Below are 19092 nucleotides of genomic sequence, written 5' to 3'. Positions count from 1 at the left end.
AAGAGAACATGGACACAGAACTTGGCTGGAGATTGTGGCTAGAGATCCTGGCAAGGCTGCTGATCAACTGAACGCTGTCTCCATGTCATTCCTTCTTCGCCAACTCCGTCCACACCTTTGGGGACCCCTGGACCTGCTGGGGTTGGACCCCAGCAGAAACTCAGTTCCTGGGAGGTGGGGAGGTGTAGGTGGAGGGACAGATGGCCTTTTATGAAGTAGATGAAGTAAACCAGAGCCCTAGCTCTCAAGCAGCAGTCTTTCGGCTGGGTGAATGAAGACCCACCAGGGGTTCGGTGGGCCTGGGAGTTTATAGCAACCCTTTTCCAGCTCTTCCTTCTGTGCACACTCTTCCCTAAGGTGGAGCTCTCTGAGACTTGTGTCTGTGCTGGAGACTGTGCCCTTTTCACCTGGGGCATAAACTCCTCAAACACCTCAGAGGGTGAGGAATCCCAAGGTAACAAAGCATGGGAGTCTTGTTAAGAAATGCAGGCCCGCCGAAACCGGTTTGGCTCAGTGGATAGAGCGTCGGCTTGCGGACTAAAAGGTCCCAGGTTCGATTCCGGTCAAGGGCATGTACCTGGGTTGTGGGCACATCCCCAGTGGGGGATGTGCAGGAGGCAGCTGATCGATGTTTCTCTCCCATCGATGTTTCTGACTCTCTATCTCTCTCCCTTCCTCTCTGTAAAAAATCAATAAAATATATTTAAAAAAAAAAGAAAAAAGAAATGCAGGCCCACCCTAACCACTTTGGCTCAGTGGATAGAGCGTCGGTCTGTGGACTAAAGGGTCCCAGGTTCAATTCCAGTCAAGGGCATGTACCTTGGTTGTGGGCACATCCCCAGTAGGGGATGTACAGGAGGCAGCTGATTGATGTTTCTCTCTCATCCGATGTTTCTAACTCTCTATCCCTCTCCCTTCCTCTCTGTAAAAAATCAATAAAATATTTTTTTTAAAAAAAGAAGAAAGAAATACAGGCCCTAGTCGATATGGCTCAGTGGATAGAGCATCAGCCTTCGGGCTGAAGGGTCCTGGGTTTGATTCCGGTCAAGGTCACATGCCTAGGTTGCAGGCTCGATCCTCAGTAGAAGGCAGCTGATCAGTGATTCTCATCATTGATGTTTCTATTTCTCTCTCTCCCTGTCCCTTCTCTGAAATCAATTTTTTTAAAAAGAAAACAGAAAAGGAGTGACAGGATTGGATTTTGATTTTATCCATGTAACTCATGGCAAAGGCTCATGCAGTCACCTCCCCTTTCATCCATCCATTCATTTTAGGATTATAATTCAGAAGTAAGTGGTCATCATGTGGATGTATATTAACACATATGTGTAATGGGAAAGGAAATGAGGGGGTTTTCTTGGTAAAGGATTATCTTACTGGTTGGTCTGACAATTGGCTTAGCCAACTAGGTCAAATAGTAGACATTTTCCACAAAAATGAATGATCTAGACCTGTTTGCAATTATTAATTTAGGGGGAAATTTTAGATATCAAATTAGAAGGAGATTTATAGTTTTTTCAAAATCCTTTTAGAAAGTATGTGACCCAGAGTGGCTTTCTACCCTGGCTGAGTGTTAGAACCACCTGAAGAGCTTGTTTGTTTGTACATCTGGTAAAACTCCTTTTTTTTTCTAACTCCCTCACCCTCTGTTGTCTGTGTCCATTGGTTATGCTCATATGCAGCACCTGAGGAGCTTTTAAAACCACATCAGCCTCTCTAGAAAATTTACAAAACGAAACGCATTTACATTTTCGGTCCACAGTTCTACTCCTGAGCATTTATTCCTGAGAAGAGAAAACTTATATTTACACAAAACCTATCCACAAATCTTCATAACAGCCCCACACTGAAAACAGCCCAGATGTCCTTCAACAGGTGATGGTTAACAAACTGGTCCACCCACTGCTACTCGGCAGTAAAAAGGAACAAACTGGTGATACACATAGAGCGTGGCCGCATCTCCAGGGAGTTGTGCCAAGTGAAAAAGCCAACCCAAATGGTTCATACTGTATGAGCTCATTTATATAACCCTTTGGAATGAAGAAGAGATGAGTGATTGCCAGGTTTAGAGATGGAGTGCTGGGGGCCCCTGTATAGAAACGGTTAATCTATTCGGTTCCTTCACTGCTGGAAGGAACGTTGGTGCTTAAATTCCTTATTGTATAGCTAAGGAAGCTGATGTTGAGAAATGATCTGACCAAGCTGATACCTGATAGAACCAGGAAGACTTCAAACCTGGGGTCTCTGTCTCAAAGGCCATGATAGTGTCTGCTTGAAAATGTGGACTCCAAAGTCTGGTGGGTCAGGGCTTGAATCCTAGCTCTGCCCGATAACTGTGTGACTTTGGGCATATTGCTTAACCTCTCTGAGCCTTTGTTTTCTTACCTCAGATTGAGATAATACCTACTTAATGAGGTTATCATCAGGGTTATAACAAGTTATTATCAAACTTTTTAAATATTACTTACCATGTAACAAATGTTCATATTTCCACCAGAACTAGTTAGCCAACATATGTTAAAACATGTATAACTGTTGGTCATGACCCTCTAAATGAATGTCATAACCACTGGATTAAATGAAAATAGGCATAGTGCTGCAAGTCAGTGGTGTACACGTACTTTTCCTCTTAATTTGACTACAGAGACCCTTGGGTCAGGCCTTCAGTGGGCACTTGAACTGGGGTTCCTAACCCCTCCACATCCCTGGAGGGCCAGGTCAGGTTTCTGCTCATCATGGAGCTTTCTGCTTTCCCGGCTGGACTCTGAAGCTTCTTGAGGGCAGAGATGATCTTGCTCACCATTTTATCCCAGCACCTGGCACAGGGCCCAGCTCCCAGCCCCTGGAAGGCGCGCTAGGAACAGAGTGCCACGTGGGCACAGGCACTCGCGTGCACTGTTCTGAGGGCTTGGTTGTGCGCACACCTTCCTGGTGGGCGCAGTGGGACTGGTAATAACAGCGCCGCCTCTCAGGCCTTGGCAGGACTAAGGGGGTGCATGCCGCTGCGGCACCTAGGAAGGCGCCTTGGGAAGCAGAGCTGGTGCTCTTTGCCACTCACAAGAGCATGTGAGACTGCAAGTGAGGGGCCTTATTGAGATCAACTTGAATTTAGTCTCACTTTTAAAAATAATAATTTGCAGAATTAGTAACAGATTACTTGTCTAGGGACTTGCAGCTGAACTCAGCATGTCAGTGTTTTGCGGCCCTGGGGCGAGAGTTGCTGCTTAGAACACAGGAAGCCTTTGTATTGTCCTCGGGAGAAAAGCTTTTTAAAATCGCTTGGAAAGCTGCAGAAATGGCTGCAGCGAGCTTCAGAGTCAGAGGAGTCTGGAATCCAAGCCAAGCACGGGAGGATTGTTTTCCAAACCTGAAGAGGAAGGCCTGGCTTGTTTATTATTTTTGTCAGTTCTGCAAAAACAGCTGACATTTCTCTGCTGACCGCCACTCACCTGCTCTGGTCCCTGCTGTGCGCGAGGCCGGCGTGCTGTCTGCGCTGGCAGAGGAGTGAGGGTGCTTTTGTTCCTCCAGCTTTTTTGAGGGGCCGGGGTTAACTATTACATCTGATACCTGTTATAAAATTGGGTGTGTTCCCCAGCGACACTTGTTAGCGTTTCTCTTGGGGGAAAAAGACTTTCTCCTCACTGATGGGTAAACATGTGTCCAGCTGCCTTTTTCCCCCAAAAAAAACTCATTATTGAAATCGGCAGAGTATTACTCTTCAGAAAGAATTTCTCATATTGTAGTGTGAATATTTTCTATGGGGAGCTCATTTTTCCATAGCCCAGGGGGCTTCCCATTATGTAGTGTGCAAGATAAATGAGAACTACACCTGTGTGTGTGTGTGTTTGCGCATGTGTGCTAGAATTGAGTGCAGGTGAATTTTCAAGGCAAGAGGAACTGTTGTCAACCAGCATGCGCCATTAGGGGAAATAGGGCTGATATTTCAGCAGTTTTCCTTTTTGCAGTAAAATGATGGTAGTTACCATTAAATTGAGCTTTATAGGTGTTCCCATATGCCTCCCTCATTTGACCCCCTTCATCATGAAGACTGAGCAGAACCCCCCAGTCCCTCACCCCCCTTTCGTGGAGTTGGACATTATCAGTGTGTGCTGAGTGAGTGCCCAGTATCCCCTTGCCTAACTGCTGCTTTTCATTTTTAGGCACCAAATGGGAATGTTTTTGAAGGGAGTACAACTTTAAATCAAGCGTTTCAGCCTTGGCTACGGCATGGGCATGGAGGATGGAGAGCATTTATTCTTGAGAGTCCACTAACTGAGTTGGGTCTGGATTTGAATTGATTTCCTTCCTGGGTGGTGTGGCTCTCGGCAGTCCATCCGTTTGTGTGCTGATGGCGTGTGCACTCATGTTTCTGGTTTGTAAGCACCTTCACTTGTCAGCAGAGCAGTTGGCCATCAGAAATGACACCGTGTGTGTACCTGTGGCACATACTTTTGTCACCAAAAAGAAATTTCCTTTTCTGTGATAAGTACAAAATTTCAAATGCCTTTTTGACCAGGAGCCTTCAAATGCTCCCCAGATCTCATGGAGTTCTTTACGGTAGCCTTGCCCTTTACTCTGTTTCTTTGTGTTTCTGTCTGAAATCACTGAAGATCGTCAGCCTTTTGACAAGTCTTAACTGCACAGCACGCAGGCCAGGAGGCATGATCTGGCCGAGGTGCTCTGTTTACGGAACAGGCGCCTCTCCTCTGTGTTCTCATCATTTCCAGCCATTTTAGTTCCTCAGTCTTCAGTGGATTCTGTGCCCCTAAGAGAAGAATTCTGGCAGTAGCAGGGAAGCTGAGCTTGACCTTCAACGGGACAGCTAGCCCAGCTGGAGGGCATTCTGTCTGGGCTTTTTCTGTCATTCCCACGGCCTTAGGTGATGGACCTTCCTCTCTCACACATTCAGGGGCTGTGTGTGGTGAGGATTTTTTCCCTAAGCTGCTAATGGTCCAGTTTTCATGTGGAGTGAGAGTCCCCAAGCCAGAGTGTTCATCATATGCAAACTGGAATGCAAAAAGAAAAATTTAAGAGTTGATGAAAAACAACTCTTACCCCTGAGATAAGCAGGTTACTAGTATATAATGTCAATATTTTGGCTGCAGACCGTTATCTTGCTATTGATCCAGAAGAATATGGCACTGACTCAGTAGCTTCATTTACTTTTGCTGGCGTTGTGTTCTCCTTTTAAAATAGCAGCATCTGGCTTCTTTTTACCACCAGTTCCTGTCCAGTCAGAGAAAGACGGTCAAGTTTTAGCAAAAGAAAGAGCAATTGGAGTCCTGTATTTCAGGTGCTAAACCATGTCCCTGTTTGTTCTGAGGTTCATGTCATTGATCCTTCGCACTTATCTCCTATCTGTCCTGCTTAGAACTTTCCCTAGGCATGTTTTTGAATGCTCTCGTTAGCACATTATAAGGCTCATTCCGTTTCTTGTAATATGTGTAGGATTTATACTGTGCCACTGTCTGCTGACGATTTTCCTGGGCTGCATTTGCCAGGAGAGAAACCCCGCAGAATCGTTTTTGCTAAGCAGTGACAGAGACACTCAACGACAGCCGAAAGCGGAGGAACTGAAATAAGAAGCAGAGCTGAGGTGGTTCTGTGGGGATGTGACTACAGAGCCAGTTTTCTCAATCAGAGGCTGTTTGGCACTGTTGTCCCTGTGAAATGGGCTTCAAAGGCAGGAGTTGTTCATTCTGAGCGTCTCACAGATTGCTGGATGGGTCCGTGAAGAGGCCCGAGGAGGGAGGAGGCCAGATCCTCTCCTTGAGTTTATGCGCCTGGGAGGGTGGGGCGAATGGGGGCACCCGATGGCCGGCGGGAGCATATGTGCATGGTCTCAGTGACTGCAGCTGCCGTGGGGCCGTCCCTAACAATGCTCCTGAGCGAGCGGGTCAGATCTTCTCGTTTGTTTTAAAAAGAGGAAGAAGGAACCCTCGGTTTCTTTACATTGAGTTTGGATCCAGAGCAGGAGGGAGGTAGGAAGTGAGAGGGATTTAGGCAAGCAGGATTTTCTCCCAGGCTTCTCAGCATGTGGACACACAGATCAATTTCTTATCCTGCGTTCAGCTGGACACTGGGTTAGAGACTGTGCTGATCAAGACGTCCCCTCCTGTTTCATATCATATAACGCATTCATTTCAGCCACTGAGCCTAAATTACTATTTGCTTTCTTTCTGCCTTTCTTTTTTTCCCCTTGAAATGGTAAGAACTTGTGTAAGGATGAAGTTAGTTTATCCGTGCTAATGCTTTGATTTTTCTTTTCTCTTTCTCTTTGCCACAGTAGGTAACCAGTTAGGGGCCTTGGTACATCAAAGGTAAGCAGTGGGTTATGTTTTATTATTTATTGATCATTTCTAATTGTTTATTGATCCACCATCTGTACTAGAGTGTTAGAAAGTCAGAGGTTGAGAGTGTGGAAAACCATGGGCTAATCTTTAAGACTTAAGTTTTTGTAGCCCTTTTTAAGCTCAAAGGATAAACTAACACAGCGTATTAAAGATCAGCCGTTAGTGCATGTAAACTTAAAAGACTTCTAGAATGTTGGAGCTGTTCGTTCTGCTCACATACATTTCATTTAAAATGAGACAAGGACATTTCCCCTCTTGTTTTCACGTTTTTCTCGGTGTTTTATGAACCCTTAACCTCTTCACTTCAGAAAACAGGTCCTTTTCCAAGTGAAGGTACAGCTTTTCGTCCTCAGGGAATCAGGAGCCTGGGAGGCCAGGAACCTAGTGTCCCCCCCACCCCCCGCACCCCGCCACAGTGATAGGGACTTGCCAGAGAACCTTGGATAAGTACCCAGTTGATCCCTGCCTCAGTTGCCTCTCACAGCCTTCCCTTAAACATTAAGGATTAGAAAAGTGAAAAGACCTCTGGGCTCAAAAAAGATCAGTCTGTAAGATAGGGTATTGTGGTCACATTGTTACCCTTTAAAAAGGATAAAACGTACTGGAAACTCTGCCTTAGCTTCTCCTTGTAATGGATGAAATTGTGTGTTTTGTACCCGTTACTGTAACATATCCTTAACCTTCACCAGCAAGGATAGTTATGTCCTCTTGTATGCTACACAATTCTTAGGGAGTTTCTAGAAATCACCAGGCATCAGCTAATCAGAAGATTTATCCTGGGTTTTTTGTTGTTTCCTTTGTTTTTTAATGAATTAAAGTAATTTAAATAAAGTTGTTAGAATCAAATGTAACTTTCCTATAAGACCTTAATCAGGATTTTACTTTCCAAAATGATAATAGTTTGTGCATTAGACAGGTTTCAGCCTTGCATTTAAAATAGAGCTTTGTCTTGCTAGAGGCCCAAAGCAGTTCATCTTGATATGTTTTCTCCTCAGTGAGAGTCTGCTAAAATTGTTCCCGGGGCCTGAGTTTTGTGACATTTTGTATTGTGATAGTGTTGAACCTCTTCTAGTAAATTCCCCAGTATTATTTTTGAGAATAGATAGTTTGTGCTACACACGTGAGCAGCAGTCCCTTGGCTACGCAGACAGGAACACTGTAGCCTTTCCCCTGGAATAGGGACCCTTGCAGGACGTTAGGCCCACTAAGAGTTAGCACCAGCATCCACAGTGTTACTGGTTAGGAAGCCCAGACTTGCCTGATTTGGGGGTGAACTGAAGATCCCAAGAGGCAGAGAGAATCCCTGGGCATGTATAAACCTGAGGATGTAAACTCCACGAGGAAAAGACAGTTTGCTCTCATCATGATGGTACAGTGACAAGTGCTATTTATGCTATTGCATTTCTTCTAAGTGCTGCACTTTCCCTAAAAACATGCACTTTATTCAATTCTTTCCATGATGGGTAAAAATCCAGCTGTGTGCGAGATGTTTAAAAATGCTTATCTTTTTTAAAAAAAAAAACTACTTGCATTTAGCTTCCTCCTAAGATAAATGTTTAGATTTAATTGCTTCCCGGGGTGTTGGGCAAATTGGGTATTGTCCACAATACTCTATATGGCAAATGTGATGGTTTGTTTGAAAGAGCCAGTGCAATAGTTGTTTAAAAAAAAAAAGCACATAATGGAGGGGATAGCATTTAACAGGAGTACTTTGCAGAGTAACAGGTCATTATTCTGTCCTGGCCAACACTGATTAGGCCTCCGCTGGATACTGGCTCCATTTGGGGCGTCTCCCCCTAAAAGACAGAAAAATTAGAGGGAGGCCAGAAAGCAACACAAAGATAGGGAAACGGCTGCTGCGGAAAAGCTGGGTATTTCTCCATCTGCAAAGGACTCCAGCAAGAAGTCTAAGTTCCCCCCACCTCCCAAAGGACCTTTAAGGGTCCTGGCCTTGATGACCTTTCAGCACTGAGCCCCACTCCTGGACACTGTCGCTGTATGAAGAAAAGGCAGTGTGAGAGGAGGGGATGGTTTTGGTGAACGCCCAGAGGATTCTTCTGCTGATACAAGGTGATGGAAGCTTGGATCTTTTTTCTTTTCTTTTCTTTTTTCCTTTTCTTTTCTTTTTTTGAGAGAGAGAAACATGGATTTGTTGTCCCACTTATTCGTGCATTCATTGGTTGATTCTTGTCTGCACCCGCACTGGGCATCGAACCCACAACTTTGGTATTTCGGGATGATGCTCTAACCAACTGAGCTGCCCGGCCAGGGCGAGGCTTAATCTTTTCAAAGTGTGATTGACCAAGAGATTCATCAGATGGTGCCCCTCGTAGATGGTTATGGCCCTATTGGCCAAGATGGCACGATTTCTTTAAGCCTTATCTTCCACCATGGTCAGCATGGGAAATTTGGGGAACCTAAAGTGGCTTCAGAATTCTTCTATATAGTTTTCCAAAATGTTCTTTGTTTTAGGGCAGTAATAACAGAAGAATTCAAAGTGCCTGATAAAATGGTTGGATTCAGTAAGTATCCACGTGTTGCACTTTCCCCCTAATTCCTGTCTGTCCCTTTTATTTCCCTCCCCCTCTCAGCATGAGCATCACCTTTAGTAGAATGCTTTTGCACACTGTTTTCCAGTTCCCTAGCGCCGCAGGCCTCTGTCCAGGCGGAGGTCACCCTGCACTCTCCCACCACCCTACTCTCCTTCCTCAAGCTCGAGCACCCTGTCTGCTGTGTTTCCCATTTGGTTGCTGTGGGCTTGCCGAAGCCAGCCTGATTTGCCTGGCTGTGAGCCATGTGTGAATGTTGGTTGAAGTAAGGCATCCATGCATGGTTAAATACGGATGGGGGGCGCATTCTGACCCTGTTCAATTTGTTTCAGTTATTGGCAGGGGAGGTGAGCAGATTTCACGGATTCAAACAGAATCTGGTTGCAAAATTCAGATTGCTTCAGGTAAGGGCTGCTTTTTTCATCGATCTCAGTTTGGTAGAAATGAGTATTATGCAAAGTTTTCCAGATTCAGTACTTTGCTTGTTGCTAGAAGTGTAGGAACCTGGGTAAGTATATGTGATTGCTGCTTTTCTTGCACTTCTGGAGCTGGACTCCCAGGAGGGGACCAGAGCAGAAGCAGGCTCAGAGGCGGGCTGCCCCTCTGACCTCGTTGGAGACCCTCCACAGTTCTGTGGCCTGGCGTGGCCCCTCCCAAACACCCACCACTCTAGGACCTCTGTTTTCTGCACCAGAATGTTATGCCAGACACAGTGGGGCCTGCAGGGGGCCTGTGGTTTTGGGGTCACTCCTGGGGATTGCTCACCGGCTCCCCTGGCTCGCGCCGTCCCTGCCCTTTGTGGAAAGAGGCCACTGGCGGCTCTGGCTGAATTAGCACATGTTGAACTCGGTTGAGGACCTTTCCCAGCTGGGTCCATCTTGACTGCATTATGGAGAGAGGCAGATTGAGAAGAAGAGCTTATATTTTATTTATCGTTTTATCTAATTTGAGTTTCATCTCTTTCCATAGTGAAGGAGGGCATTTAAAGGACATTTGACTAGAGAAATGTGTGTCATTTTAAAGGATAATATCTTGAAGGCAGTAACTGGTGTTAGCTATTTCTCTCTTTTTTGAATAAAAATGTTAAGAGGCAGTGTTTTTAGGAACAAAGTAACGTGTCATGTGTGGCGTCGGAAAGTAAGACTTCCCTTTCTTGTCAAATGGCCCAGAACCAGTTCTGCATTGATGTCACTGATGAGGATATCACACAGTAACTGGCAGTAGTCCAATGTGCATACCATGACATTTCTTTTTTTTCCCCTTTGGTGGCAGCGGTGGGATACGAGTCCATGACATTTCTTACTAGTGTGCCTCAGAGCTGTTTGCAAATAATCACCAGTAAACTACTCTGCAAATAGAGAAACTGGGGAATAGCGGGTTAAGTGACTCACACATTTACTAGCACACAGTGGGTCAGAAGTGAAGTTGAAGCTGGGAATTAGGATCAACTCACAAACCTCTGCTGCATTCTCCCACCTTCCCCTAGGGACTCGTTTCTACTTTGAGAATCTTAGGGTACAGCTACCAATTAACATTCTGTCCACAAGCAGAAGCAAACTGTCTTTTTCTGGGAGCCTGGGCTTCTGTGGGGCCGGTGTAGGCACCAGCCCAGAGACCGCCTTACACAGAGGCAAGGTGCATGGTTGCCTGATGCCCACCAACACACCTCGTCTTCTTGATTCTTCTTATAGAGAGTTCTGGGATTCCAGAGAGGCCCTGTGTACTTACCGGAACCCCAGAAAGTATTGAGTAAGTTTATTTTATTTACTTTCTCCTTTCACTCTTCTTCCTCCTTCCCCAAACGGGGAGAAATGGAAGGGCAACTGTTATTGAACACTTTCGATCTGTGCTACAGTCTGGCCATAAAAGCAGGTGCTTCTGTAGAGAAGGATCTAGGAGGCTGCCACACCAGGGGAGTTTTTCTGTGACCTAAACAAACACGGTATCACCTTTTTAAAAACCCTGCAGAATCCTCACAGCTGTCATAACACCTACTTCATACATCGGGTTCTAAAGAGTGTGCCTCCACCGCCTGAATGCTCTAATCACCCCACTTTTTCCTCATAATACCTCCTTTACCTGAACAGGTGTGGAGTAGTGAGCCTCTCACTTTGTGAACCTTTGGGAATCTTGGTGCCAGGTCCTCTGCCTGAGTGTGATCCCATTGCTCTACTGATACTTGTGAGCCCAATGAATTGACTTCCTGGCCATTGCTCCACTCAGAGGGCCACATGGACCGGCCAGGGCGTGTTTCGGTTTTTTTTCGTGGTGGAGCCTCGTACCAGGTGGAGGCCTCATAAACCCAAGAGCCTCCTGGGGAGAGAGGTGTACTAACTTCGCTTCTGCTCACTTTCCTCTTTCAGTCTATTGAGCAGCATTGCATTTGGGGGAGGGGCGCCGAGATTATATCCAGCTCAATAGATAGGCTCTTTTCTTGTTTCCATTTCTCAGGGAGTCGAGATGAGTTTAAACTCTCGTGTTTTGCTGTAACAGTGCAAGCAGTGGACCAGAATAAATCAGACTGGCAGGTGTGCATTACAGGGCAAGAGAGATGGTTTCTGGTGTCCAGGCACTTTGCTTCCGGCACAGGTTAATCTAGTACACAAGCGAAATATTAAGAAGGTGCAGTAACTGGGAAGACACACGAGGCCGATTCTGCACACAAAGACTCAAGACCACAAAGGGCAACATCTATTTCCTGCCTTTTTCTTCTTTCCTCCCACTCTTCTGTTCCTGCTTCCTGTCCTGCCCAAGCAGTGGAGACCACGGATTATAACTTAAGGAAGAAACAATTTTGCTTTTTTCGGTGCACAGTCCAGCCAGTCTGTTTAGTAGCAGAAATGTTTCCTATTAGAGGAACCAAAAAATAGATTGTGCTGGTGATTTGAAGAATAAATAATGCACGTAACAGCCAGGGGAGATTCTGGTGCAGAAAAGGAAATTGGCCTGACAGATGACCTCCTTAGGCTGAGATGTGCTGTTTCAACATTGTAGCTTTCCTCCACCTCCTGATAAATCAGCACAAAATAGCCGTGCATATGAGATGCAGGGCCCGCACATGCAACGGGAAAAGCGCAAAGCAGGTGTGTGTGGCTGTGGAACTGCGCCAGGGCACTGCCGCCTCCTTTTCCCCCGTGAAACCCACCTGGTGATGCGTAGCCTTAAAATCGGCTCAGAAATCAGGGCAGTCTGGTTGGTGATGGAGAAATTTGGCATTTGGGCATTCAAATGACTACTAACCCTTGCTTTCTTTCTTCCCATCTTTCTCATTTCTTTCTCTCGTGTCCTTAACAAATATCTGTTGAGTGTATGCGCTCTGGATTGGGGCACAGCGAGATGCAGAGGGTTCAGCGGTGGTCCCTGCCACCAGTGCAGCGGACATTCCAACAGGAGAAGAGTCGTGGTGGTGGAGTGAATACAAGACCAAGGCACAAGCAGAGGGCACACTTGAAAGGGGGCCGTGTCGGGATGTGGTATTGTGTGCATTGTTTTTAAATTCCAGCCCAGTAGCTTGGCGGATGGCAGAGACTTCCCGGGTTGTGGGGGCAGGAGCTGGAGCTGGACGAGGGCTGCCTTGACTCCGTCACGTGTTCCCCGGCGCAGCGTTCACTTAATGCCACTGCCTTGTGGTTCTCTTCCCTCCCAAAGACAAGCCAAGCGACTCCTGGGGCAGATTGTGGACCGCTGTCGGAATGGGCCTGGCTTTCATAATGACATAGACGGCAACAGCACAATCCAGGAGATCCTCATCCCCGCGTCCAAAGTGGGTCTGGTCATCGGCAAAGGCGGGGAGACTATAAAGCAGTTGCAGGTAGGTGAGCCCTGAGCAGAGGCCTTTGTCTTCCTCCCCTTCCTGGTTTGGGAGGTTTTGTCGTTAACTCACTTCCCCCGGTTGACCTGGCTGTGCCTGCCACGGGCCAGAGCTCCCCTCAACCCCTGCCCGAGTGGTTCCATGCTTCCTCCTTTCGACTGCTGTTTTCTGGACACACTGTAGCCAGGCCTGGTGCCAGCGATGCTGTTGGTCCTGGGGCTTCGTGAACTCGTAGCAGCCATTGTGGTGGTGAAGCTCTGGTACCATCATGTGACAACATCTCGGGTGCAGAGCCTGCATCCAGAGCCACAGCACTGCCTGCGCCAGTCGTGGGAGCTTAAATGTGTTCATGCATTTTTCAAAGGGCTGGGTCCTCGTCTGTGAGCGCAGGGAGGTGCCAGCCTCACTTGTAATGAAGCTGAAGTAATACCCGTTATTTCATATTTAAATGAGACCCTTAGCACCGAGCCTCTCACTGAGCAAGTGCTCCGTGAATATTAGCTGCTGTTGGCTGTAGAATCCCTCATCTGAGACTCGTGGGGCCGAACACGGCTCAGAATTTAACACCCCAGCCAGCTCCGCGCTGCACCCTGTAGCCAAATGCGTATTTCCATAGCCAAACAGAACAATAGCCACACTCAGGAGAGTGACTAGAAATATGCTTCCATGAGTCCAGGTCAGTTTTGCTGCCAAATCAGTTATGAACAAACTTTTATTTCCAAGCTCTGGGGCTTTTGAAGTTGCAGGGCAGGGGTTGTGGCCCACCTCTGTGCTCCCTCCTAGCCCAGTCCTTGGACTGCGAAGACACTCTAGTGCAGTGGTTCTCAACCTTCCTAATGCTGCGACTCTTTAATACAGCTCCTCATGTTGTGGTGACCCCCAACCATAAAATTATTTTCATTGCTACTTCATAGCCATAATTTTGCTTCTGTTATGAATCATAATGTAAATATCTGATATGCAGGATGTATTTTCATTGTTTGCGACCCACAGGTTGAGAACCACTGCTCTAGTGTGTGCTCGAAGAGTTCAGGGTTTGGACTCCCAGAATCCAAATTGTGGCCTTCACTCATCAGCTCTGGACCGCTCTTGGGCAACTTCCTGTCCGAGCCTCCTCACCGGGGATGGCACACTGGCCTCACGTGCTGGGCACAAGCCCTTACTGGGTGATACTCGATCGAGTGCTCAGCTGAGTGCCTGACATTGCATAGAAAAGGCTCATTTGTATCTAGATGTTCCAGAGACTGGACAGGAGGAGAGTGGGGAATGTCTCTGTGTCACACTTAGAAGCTCTCTAGCACGGTCTGGGTGTCCGCAGTCTCAGAGGCCAGCCTCATGGCCGGGTCAGAGGGCAGTGCTCTGTGGTAGGAAGGACATGTCTTCTGTGGACGTGATCCGGCCCCCAGCAGCGTCTTGTACTCTCCTGCATGTTCATCCATGGTGGTGAGGAGTGTACCTATGTGTGTGTCCACAGGAGCGGACGGGTGTGAAAATGGTCATGATCCAGGACGGCCCGCTGCCTACGGGAGCAGACAAGCCTCTTCGCATCACTGGAGACCCCTTTAAAGTACAGGTAGGCAAGAAGCGAGCGGGCAGGTCCCGGGTGTGATGGAAGAATCTAGGGTCGTGTTGCTCAATGTCAGAGCCACTGGCCACGTGTGGCTATAATTAAGATTAAGTAGACAATGAGTTCTTCGTTGACACTGGCTATATTTCAAGTGCTCGGGCTACATGTCATGGGCAGTGTATATTTGGAACATTTCCGTAAATGCAGATTTTGTTGGATGGCGTAGTACTGCTCAGATGCAGTTTTCGACTTGTTACCTATCAGCTCAGATGCAGGCTCCATTTGGCTTTTATTTGCTTGTTCTCTCTCTCAACTCTTAAAAAAATTTTTTTAATTGATTTTAGAGAGAAGAAGGGAGAGGGATAGAGAGAAAGAAACATCTGTGAGAGAGAAACATCAATTGGCTGCCACTGCACGCCCCCCACCAGGGATCGAGCCCACAACCCTGGGCATGTGCCCTGACTGGGAATCGAACCAGCGACCTCTTAGTTCAGGGGTTGATGCTCAATCGATTTTTTCAAGAGCTCCAGCTGGTGTGGGAAGTAAAGCAAAGGTGCCAGCAACCCCCGAGGCATGTGTGCCCATCTAGCAAGCATCCCGTGTCTGAGCTCCTGGCCACAGAGGACAGTCCCAGTTGCTAAGAGCAGTGAGGGACTTGGCTTTACGTCACCTGGGGTGGTTTTACCCTCACTGTTAGCAGGAACGTGTGGGCTGTGGGTGTAGTGTGTCTGTGTCTTTGAAATAGGAACTCTCTTTGCTGCCTCTGCGACCCTCCTTGTCTTTGCTGCACTTAGTGTAGCTCCAGGGTGACGCTCCTGGGTGAGCCAGTCCATCAGGCAGCTGTTCCTCTGCAGGAGCTTTGGGGCATGGATGAAGTGGAGGTTACCTGACTCAGGAAAATACTTCCCCCAGTTCTTAACACTGTCAGTCAAACTCAAATTGGTATCATTGTTGCTTTTTCAAGGAACCTATGTAAAACAGTGGTTTCAAAACAGAGTGGAAGGCAGTGATTACAATGGCTTCTTCCCTTAGGCCAGTGGTCAGCAAACCGCGGCTTTGAAGCCACATGCGGCTCTTTGGCCCCTTGAGTGTGGCTCTTCCACAAATGACCGACTTCTGCGCATGGGCCACGAAGTTTCAATCCCACTGTACATGCACGCCCGCACGTGGCATTTTGTGGAAGAGCCACACTCAAGGGGCCCACAAGCCGCATGTGGCTCATGATAATGAGTTTGCCGACCACTGCCTTAGGCCCAGGCAATGCTGCAGCCCTTCACCCCCTCCTGCAAGCCAGGACCCCCTGGCTTTCCTCCCCCAGGGTCCCTAACCTCTTTGCGTGGGAACAGGTGGGCTTTTAAAAAGTCAGATGGCATCTAACCTTTCTTCAGTTGGCTTATCCAGTCCGGCTGGTGGGCTCCAGGCGTGATATGGGGAAGTCTGGAAGGAACTAGAGGGCGGACGTTCCCCATGAATGCTGGCAACAGAGCCTGTCTCCCAGCAGCCCTCCACTGCCTTCTCTTCTGGAACCTTTGGTTTTATCTGTGGTAGAAAAAAATACCTGAGCAAAGAGCTTCTCTCATTGATGTTTCATGAATTTGCAGGAAAATAATTGTAACAAAAGGTTTTTAGTACTGGTGTTTATTTAATGTACTCCACATTTTGTTGGGGGGGAGCAGCTATTGTATTTAGGGTAAATTGTTATTTGGGGTATTTTTTCTTTCTCCAACTTTTTATTATGAGAAACTTCAAACATCTAGAAAATTTGAAAAGCTAGTATAGCAAATATCTGTATAACCTCATCCTACTTATTTTGCCATTCATATGCATGCATTTGTTTATTTTGTTTTACCATTTATATGTAAGTGGCAGGTATTGTGACTCTCCTCCCCTAAATCCTACAGCACGTGTCTGCTAAGAATAGGAACTTCTTGCCATGTAACCAGGCCAGAGAAAATGAGTGACCCCATAATATCTCTGAGCCAGTCCATTCAGAGTTCTCTGAGTGTCCTGAGACACTAATTACTGTTTGGGCGTTGGTCAGGGGTGACGGTTGTTTTGATTTGGTTTGAGTTTTCCAGAACGAAGACTCAGTCTGAGTTCCCATGTGGCCTTGAGTTGTTTGGTACAGGTGATCCTTAGTGCAGATTCCTGTGGGGCTGGGGCTGGCGTGGACAGGTAGACTAACAAGTGTATCCTTTGGGGAGAGGACACTGCGTGTGCCTTGGAGAGAGTCAGGCCTGGGGTCGTCTTGCCAGGCAGTAATGGGATATTTGATCTCTGAATGCTGGGAGGTTCTCTGGGCTCCAGGGCTGGCCTTTCCCTTTACTTCCTGCAGCTCCGTGGTGATAGCCGCCTTGGTAGTGTCTTTCTCCTGGAACCTGCCCACAGTCAGAGCTCTCAGAAAAACCCTCCCCTCACTAACAAATGGCTGCTGGAAACACCTTGAGGCCACAGGAAGCAAGTTCAAACCAGCACAGATGTGCTGGTCCTACTATGGCTTTCAAGACAGTGGCCCCTTACTGGGTATTTGGGGCAGTGTAAGAAAAGCCATGTCATTTAAGAATGGATATATGCGACCCTAAGCAGCAGCCTGCCCGTCCCATCGAATAATAACAGGATAGGGAGGGGTGCTGAGCACCTTCCGAGTCGTTAAGCCCAACACAAGAGGCCTGATGCTGAAGTTGTACGTGGTGTCATGTCTTTTTTTAGGATTTTGTGTTCCATAACGTCTTTTATCTGTGTTTACACAGCAAGCAAGAGAAATGGTGTTAGAGATCATCCGAGAAAAAGACCAAGCTGACTTTCGAGGTGTACGCGGTGACTTCGCCTCCCGAATGGGAGGAGGCAGTATAGAGGTATGCTTGAATCCCAGGTTAGTAGGCAAACGAGATTAGGATTAAGGTTGTAGGTCACACGTCTGTTGGCTCTTTAATTTTGAGGAAGCTATTTCATTTTTGTCTCATCTGTGAAATCCACCAGGACACTTACTCCTCAGGGTGGGCGTGAGACTGAGACAGCCATAGTGAGGGAGCCGTGCATGCTCTTGGGCTTGGGGCCATCCCTTGTTTTTGAAGTTTTGCTTCAAAGCTTATCCCACTGCCCAGGTGGAGACCAGAGGCCACGTTTTCTCGGTGATCTGGGCTGTGCTTGTATCAAACTTGGGAACCACGTTTATTGGTAAGGTGGAATGGGACCAGCATCTACCCTTCAGAAGGAAGTTTTGATTATGCTACAATATGGATGGACCTGGCCATCATTATGCTTGTAAAACAAGCCAGATACAGAAGGGATAGATCTTGTGTGATTCCACTTATTCCTAGAGTAGGCACATCTGGAGTCAGAAAATAGAATGGAGGTTACCAGCGGCTGGGGAAAGCAGGAGCTACTACTTAATGGGTAGAGAGTTTTTATTGGGGATGATGAAAAGGTCTAGGGCAATGGTCGGAAAACTGCGGCTCGCGAGCCACATCTGGCTCTTTGGCCCCTTGAGTGTGGCTCTTCCACAAAATACCACATGTGGGCGCGCACGTACAGCACAATTGAAATTTCGTGGCCCATGCGCAAAAGTCAGTTTTTGGCCTGGGCGAGTCTATTTTGAAGAAGTGGCATTAGAAGAAGTGAGGGGTGTCGGTCGTCGGTAGGTCGACAGGATACGCGGGGGAGGTATTGTTTTGAGGTACGTTCGCTGAGGTCGACCCCTTCTAACCTCTGTTGACTAATGAGTTTGCCGACCACTGGTCTAGGGCAGGGGTGGGCAAACTTTTTGACTCGAGGGCCACAATGGGTTCTTAAACTGGACTGGAGGTCCGGAGCAAAAGCATGGATGGAGTGTTTGTGTGAACTAATATAAATTCAAAGCAAACATCATTACATAGAAGGGTACGGTCTTTTTTTGTTTGTTTTATTCATTTCAAATGGGCCAGATCCGGCCCGCGGGCCGTAGTTTGCCCACGGCTGGTCTAGGGTATAGATATCTGGGATGGTTACACAATATTGAGAATATATTTAATACCACTGAATCGTGTAATTATGAATGGTTAAGATGATAAATGTTATATGTATCTTTTTTGTTAATCCTCACCCGAGGAATTTTTCCATGGATTTTTAAAGAGAATGGGGGGATGTGGGGGCATGGGGAGAGACACAGAGAAACATCGATGTGAGAGTAGCACATCAATTGGTTGCCTCCTGCACACGCCCCGACCAGGGCCCTGATCGATCTTGCAACCGAGGTATGTGTTCTTGACTGGAATTAAACCCGGGACCCGCCCTAACCGGTTTGGCTCAGTGGATAGAGCGTCAGCCTGCGGACTCAAGGGTCCCAGGTTCGATTCCGGTCAAGGGCATGTGCCTTGGTTGCGGGCACATCCCCAGTAGGAGATGTGCAAGAGGCACCTGATCGATGTTTCACTCTCATCAACGTTTCTAACTCTCTATCCCTCTCCCTTCCTCTCTGTAAAAAATCAATAAAATATATTTAAAAAAAAAAAAAAAAACCGGGACCCTTCAGTCCGCAGGCCAACACTTTATCCACTGAGCCAAAGAGGCTAGGGCTGAAAAACATATTTTGAAGAACCACTATGAATGTTTATGACATACTTATGCTTATTTCATAGAGTTTAGAAGAAAAAATTGTCATTTTAAATCTTTTATCTATGTATACAGTTTATTCTTGCTTTTCTTCATTTTTATAACTATTTTGATCAAATCTCACACTTACTGGATGCATTTAGCAGACAGAAATGCAATCATTAACCACAAAATTGTTCTTAAAAGGGAAAAAGTATGGTTTATTACATCACTTCCAGGAAT

The 19092-nt window shown here is 46.9% G+C and overlaps 1 protein-coding gene across 2 annotated transcripts in view; it reads left to right on the top strand.

Annotated features, from left to right (window-relative positions):
* Positions 1-19092, top strand: part of FUBP3 (far upstream element (FUSE) binding protein 3) — a 55060-nt gene that overhangs the window by 20278 nt on the left and 15690 nt on the right. For both annotated transcript variants that reach the window (XM_006754192.2, XM_006754191.2), the window contains exons 3-9: positions 6287-6320; positions 8826-8875; positions 9235-9306; positions 10594-10651; positions 12551-12713; positions 14188-14286; positions 17031-17135. In XM_006754192.2, coding sequence (XP_006754255.1) covers positions 6287-6320; positions 8826-8875; positions 9235-9306; positions 10594-10651; positions 12551-12713; positions 14188-14286; positions 17031-17135 — 581 coding nt within the window. The remainder of the gene's footprint in view (positions 1-6286; positions 6321-8825; positions 8876-9234; positions 9307-10593; positions 10652-12550; positions 12714-14187; positions 14287-17030; positions 17136-19092) is intronic.

This window comes from Myotis davidii, unplaced genomic scaffold (genome assembly GCF_000327345.1).
Source record: "Myotis davidii unplaced genomic scaffold, ASM32734v1 scaffold651, whole genome shotgun sequence".
NCBI lineage: Eukaryota > Metazoa > Chordata > Mammalia > Chiroptera > Vespertilionidae > Myotis > Myotis davidii.
The sequence above is the reverse complement of the archived record's forward strand: the minus strand, read 5'-3'. Positions and strand labels throughout refer to the sequence as shown.